The 6,000-nt window shown below is 53.5% G+C and overlaps 1 protein-coding gene across 1 annotated transcript in view; it reads right to left on the bottom strand.

The window, feature by feature from the left end:
* Positions 1 to 373: 373 nt before the first annotated feature.
* LOC141164722 (rho-related BTB domain-containing protein 2-like) overlaps positions 374 to 6,000 on the bottom strand; it is a 33,645-nt gene continuing 28,018 nt past the window's right edge. Inside the window, exons 8-10 of the mRNA XM_073650236.1 lie at positions 3,325 to 3,413; positions 2,415 to 2,520; positions 374 to 2,333 (exon numbers count right to left, since the gene is read on the bottom strand). Of these exons, the coding sequence (XP_073506337.1) occupies positions 2,155 to 2,333; positions 2,415 to 2,520; positions 3,325 to 3,413 (374 nt within the window). The 3' untranslated portion in view covers positions 374 to 2,154. The remainder of the gene's footprint in view (positions 2,334 to 2,414; positions 2,521 to 3,324; positions 3,414 to 6,000) is intronic.

Raw genomic sequence — 6,000 nt, 5'->3', positions numbered from 1 at the left:
GCGTCACAACGTGGAGTGGTATGGCGTGCGGCGTCACAACGTGGAGTGGTATGGCGTGCGGCGTCACAACGTGGAGTGGTATGGCGCGAGGCGTCACAACGTGGAGTGGTATGGCGCGAGGCGTCACAACGTGGAGTGGTATGGCGCGAGGCGTCACAACGTGGAGTGGTATGGCGTGCGGCGTCACAACGTGGAGTGGTATGGCGTGCGGCGTCACAACGTGGAGTGGTATGGCGTGCGGCGTCACAACGTGGAGTGGTATGGCGTGCGGCGTCACAACGTGGAGTGGTATGGCGTGCGGCGTCACAACGTGGAGTGGTATGGCGCGAGGCGTCACAACGTGGAGTGGTATGGCGCGAGGCGTCACAACGTGGAGTGGTATGGCGTGCGGCGTCACAACGTGGAGTGGTATGGCGTGCGGCGTCACAACGTGGAGTGGTATGGCGTGCGGCGTCACAACGTGGAGTGGTATGGCGTGCGGCGTCACAACGTGGAGTGGTATGGCGTGCGGCGTCACAACGTGGAGTGGTATGGCGTGCGGCATCACAGAGGGTGGTACGTTAGGCAGCATCATGAAGAGGGTGGTACGGAGTGTGGCATCACGAACACAGGTGGTACAGCAGGCAACATCACAATGTGGGATGGTATGATATAGAGTAATGATGAAAGTACAGAGTGAGGCATCACGACAAGGTGCCACACGGTGTTGTATTATGACGGTTTAGAGTTCATGTCTCAGGCTTGGGATTTCGTTATTTTAGCCATTCCCTCCTGTTCTGTAATATCCAATCATAATGCGATTACCGGAATTATTGAGCAACACAGCGCGGATACTGAGCGTGCTACTGAAACGCCACACACCAAATCACCCCTGGCGCCACACACCAAAATCACCCCTGGCGCCACACACCAAAATCACCCCTGGCGCCACACACCAAACCACCCCTGGCGCCGCACACCAAACCACCCCTGGCGCCGCACACCAAATCACCCCTGGCGCCGCACACCAAACCACCCCTGGCGCCACACACCAAATCACCCCTGGCGCCACACACCAAATCACCCCTGGCGCCACACACCAAACCATCCCTGGCGCCACACACCAAACCACCCCTGACGCCACACACCAAATCACCCCTGGCGCCACACACCAAATCACCCCTGGCGCCACACACCAAACCACCCCTGGCGCCACACACCAAATCACCCCTGGCGCCACACACCAAACCACCCTTCGGCGTGATGCCATAATCAGGATCACCCTTGGTAAAAAGTCATGTAATGTCGCCCCCATCATTGTGACAGCAGTATACTGTCTCACGTAGCACCTGTCATCTTGACGCCATAATGTGTCCCCATTCTCATAATCACGGCACCAGTACGGCACAGCATGGTCATCACGTGGCCATTAGTGCCAGGCACATCCTGCATTATTCCCGCTTTGCTTTAAGTCCTAGTGGGGTTGGTGCCCGCACAGCCTGAAATGTAAGACCCGGCTAAAATTGTTAATACTGAAATCTCACCGTACAAAATAATAACGCCAAGCGAGAAATCGATCTCACCCGAGCGCCGTCCATCACAGCAAAACCTCCGGTAATGCTACGAGGTACCACCATGATGCCAACCTAATACATAAAAGAATCATGAAATGTGGCACAATCCTAAAGTGCGTGCACATGCGTGTAACACCGCGGCATACATGCATGTAATGATGTAATGGGGGAAATGTTCTGACTGTTCCAAGGGCGTACATGTAACCCAAGAAAGCCCCTCACGGAGCCGGCTACGTGTAGCATGTAAGCAGGTCACGACCCCACGTCCACCCCTGGTCACAGCCCTCCTCCACTATATCCCCAATCACAGCTAATACTGACAGTGTAACAGGTGCCATCGCTCCAGGCCCCGCACTCCACCACCAGGGGGCAGGTCATCACACTCCACCATCTACAATCCTGGGCAGACGCTCAGTGGTCAGGATTTTACTTGTGACGTCTCCCGGTTTTGGAAGTTTCCAAGTGGCTAATATTGTCATGGTCTTGTGTGGTGCAACAGCAATTCAGAACAAGGCTCTGCGGAAGCAGAGCAATAACCTAGCCTCAGACTAAGTGGAACACGTTCATCTTCTCCACCAAGAAGGCACAGGAGCCGCCGGCCTCAGGACACAGACGATGAGGAGGATGAGGGGCGCCAGAAGCACCATTTACTCTTGCTGTGCTGTTTACGGATCACCTCCTCTTCGCGCTCGCGCTCCTTCTTGCAGCGCAGGTAGCGATCTTCCTCCTTCAGGTACCAAACAGGTGGCCAGCGACAGCGCTCAAAGTGGCTCTTGTTATCTGAGGAGAGAGCAGAGAAAACCTCGTCATAGAGAACCAGACGCCCGAACTAGTGCTCCTGTGCCACAGTGCAACAGTCACCTGGTGACATGTACTTCATTTCCCGGGGGAACTTCCGGCACACAGAATTGTAGTTGGTGCAGATGTAGTGTAGGCACCAGTCCGTCAGCTGCTTGGCGTTGTGAAACTAGGAAATAAAAAAAGGACACGGCGGCTGAGAGTCATCCAAAAACGGCCCACAGAAGAAGACGACCCACCAAGGAAGACAGACCACCAAAGAAGGCCCACTGAAGAGGATGACCTACTATAGAAGCCCCACCGAAGATGACTCACCAAGGAAGACGGCCCACTGAAGAGGATGACCTACTATAGAAGCCCCACCGAAGAGGATGACATACCATAGAAGGCCCACCAAAAAAAGACGGCCCACCGAAAGTAGATGGTCCACCAAAGACAACCCACCAAGGAAGACAGCCCACCAAAGAAGGCCCACCGAAGACGGCACACTGAAGAGGATGACCTACTATAGAAGCCCCACCGAAGAGGATGACATACCATAGAAGGCCCACCAAAAAAAGACGGCCCACCGAATGTAGACGGTCCACCAAAGACAACCCACCAAGGAAGACAGCCCACCAAAGAAGGCCCACTGAACAGGATGACCTACTATAGAAGCCCCACCGAAGATGACTCACCAAGGAAGACGGCCCACCGAAGAGGATGACATACCATAGAAGGCCCACCAAAAAAAGACGGCCCACCGAAGGTAGACGGTCCACCAAATACAACCCACCAAGGAAAACTACTTTGGTGGGCTGTTTCCTTGGTGGTTAGACGACCCTCCAAGGAAGACAACCCACCATAGCCGGCCCGCCGAAAGAAGACGACCCGCCTGCCAAGGAAACAGCTTACCAAAGTAGACGCCTAAGAAGATAGCCCATCAAACAAACAGCCCACCGAAGTAGATGGCCTGCCCAAGAAGATGGCTCACCTGTGCTATGTCCAGATACATGAGGACTTGTCCATCGATATCTGCTCCCTGTACATAAGACGCCAGGAGCTCGTCCACAGCGTGTTGTTCTAGAACAGGACACCGACATGTGACAAGTAAACGACTGCACGGAAGAAACCTCCACCCCAGAGAGACTGCCCAGGGGGCAGTAATGGGGCCAATATCAGGGGGGGTGTATTATTAATATAGCGCCATTCATTCCATGGCGCTCTACATGTGAAAGGGGTATACATAGCAAATACAATTACAATACATTGTTAACAATACAAGTCAGTGACTGATACCGGAGGAGCGAGGACCCTGAGCGCGAGGACTCCCAATATTATACAGGTATTATACTACACATATATTATAAAGGGTACGTACGCCCACCACCACCACCTCCGGGGGCTTCTCTGTCCTCATCTACATCCATAGACATTAATATGGAGGAAAGTATGTGCCCCCCACATCCACCTCCAGGGGCTTCTCTGTCCTCATCTACATCCATAGACATTAATATGGAGAAAAATATGTGCCCCCCACATCCACCTCCAGAGGCTTCTCTGTCCTCATCTACATCCATAGACATTAATATGGAGAAAAGTATGTGCCCCCCCACATCCACCTCCAGGGGCTTCTCTGTCCTCAAATACATCCATAGACATTAATATGGAGAAAAGTATGTGCCCCCACATCCACCTCCGGGGGCTTCTCTGTCCTCAAATACATCCATAGACATTAATATGGAGGAAAGTATGTGCCCCCCACATCCACCTCCAGGGGCTTCTCTGTCCTCATCTACATCCATAGACATTAATATGGAGAAAAGTATGTGCCCCCCACATCCACCTCCAGGGGCTTCTCTGTCCTCATCTACATCCATAGACATTAATATGGAGAAAAGTATGTGCCCCCCACATCCGCCTCCGGGGGCTTCTCTGTCCTCATCTACATCCATAGACATTAATATGGAGAAAGTATGTGCCCCCCACATCCACCTCCAGGGGCTTCTCTGTCCTCATCTACATCCATAGACATTAATATGGAGAAAGTATGTGCCCCCCACATCCACCTCCAGGGGCTTCTCTGTCCTCAAATACATCCATAGACATTAATATGGAGGAAAGTATGTGCCCCCCACATCCACCTCCAGGGGCTTCTCTGTCCTCATCTACATCCATAGACATTAATATGGAGGAAAGTATGTGCCCCCCACATCCACCTCCGGGGGCTTCTCTGTCCTCATCTACATCCATAGACATTAATATGGATGAAAGTATGTGCCCCCCACATCCACCTCCGGGGGCTTCTCTGTCCTCATCTACATCCATAGACATTAATATGGAGGAAAGTATGTGCCCCCCACATCCACCTCCAGGGGCTTCTCTGTCCTCATCTACATCCATAGACATTAATATGGAGGAAAGTATGTGCCCCCCACATCCACCTCCGGGGGCTTCTCTGTCCTCATCTACATCCATAGACATTAATATGGAGGAAAGTATGTGCCCCCCACATCCACCTCCGGGGGCTTCTCTATCCTCATCTACATCCATAGACATTAATATGGAGAAAAGTATGTGCCCCCCACATCCACCTCCGGGGGCTTCTCTGTCCTCATCTACATCCATAGACATTAATATGGAGAAAAGTATGTGCCCCCCACATCCACCTCCGGGGGCTTCTCTATCCTCATCTACATCCATAGACATTAATATGGAGGAAAGTATGTGCCCCCCACATCCACCTCCGGGGGCTTCTCTATCCTCATCTACATCCATAGACATTAATATGGAGAAAAGTATGTGCCCCCCACATCCACCTCCGGGGGCTTCTCTATCCTCATCTACATCCATAGACATTAATATGGAGAAAAGTATGTGCCCCCCACATCCACCTCCGGGGGCTTCTCTGTCCTCATCTACATCCATAGACATTAACCCCTTCCCGACCCGTGTCACACCGTTTGTGACATGGAAAACAGTTCGTTCCCGACCCATGTCACAGCGTCTGTGACATGGAGGGAAAGACCCCCTGCAGCGCCTGCGAGCGGGGTCGCTCAGGTGTCACAGTTGCTACTGCAACTGGACATCCTGAAGTCGACCCCCCGGGGGGTGGATTAACCCCCCCGTGCCTGGGACCCCTCCGATTGGCTGTTTCATTTTCACTTTTAATGAAACTGCCAATCGGTATGAATTAAATATTTCACCAATGAAAATTGGTGTAATATTTAAATCTGGGCATGGCCTGATGCTTACAGCATCAGCCATTGGCTGGGGGGAGTGTCACCTCTGTCCCCCCCTCCCCCCAGATCTGATTGGGGGGCTAGCGTCACATGGATACTAGCCCCAATCAGATGTGGAGGGAGTTTTTAATGATGGCCGCAACTGCCCGTCCATGGATCGGGTGCCGGCCGTTGTGGACCCTCTGCTGCTGCCTCCTGTGGACCCTCTGCTGCTGCCCCCCCGTGGACCCTCTGCAGCTGCCCCCCCGTGGATCGCCTGCTGCCGCCGCTGATCGCCTGCTGCCGCCGCTGATCTGCATCAGGTAGTATTGCCCCCGCTCCCCCCTCCACTCCACCCTGCCCCCCCCTCCACCCCCGACCCCCCCTCCACTTTCATACCTGCACCCCGACCTCCGCTCCCTCTCCCACGTCTTCATCCACCGGCTGCT

Source organism: Phyllobates terribilis, unplaced genomic scaffold (genome assembly GCF_046119375.1).
Source record: "Phyllobates terribilis strain yellow unplaced genomic scaffold, ASM4611937v1 Scaffold_1__5_contigs__length_1240528914, whole genome shotgun sequence".
In the NCBI taxonomy this organism is placed as follows: domain Eukaryota; kingdom Metazoa; phylum Chordata; class Amphibia; order Anura; family Dendrobatidae; genus Phyllobates; species Phyllobates terribilis.
This window is presented reverse-complemented; position numbering and strand designations above follow the sequence as displayed.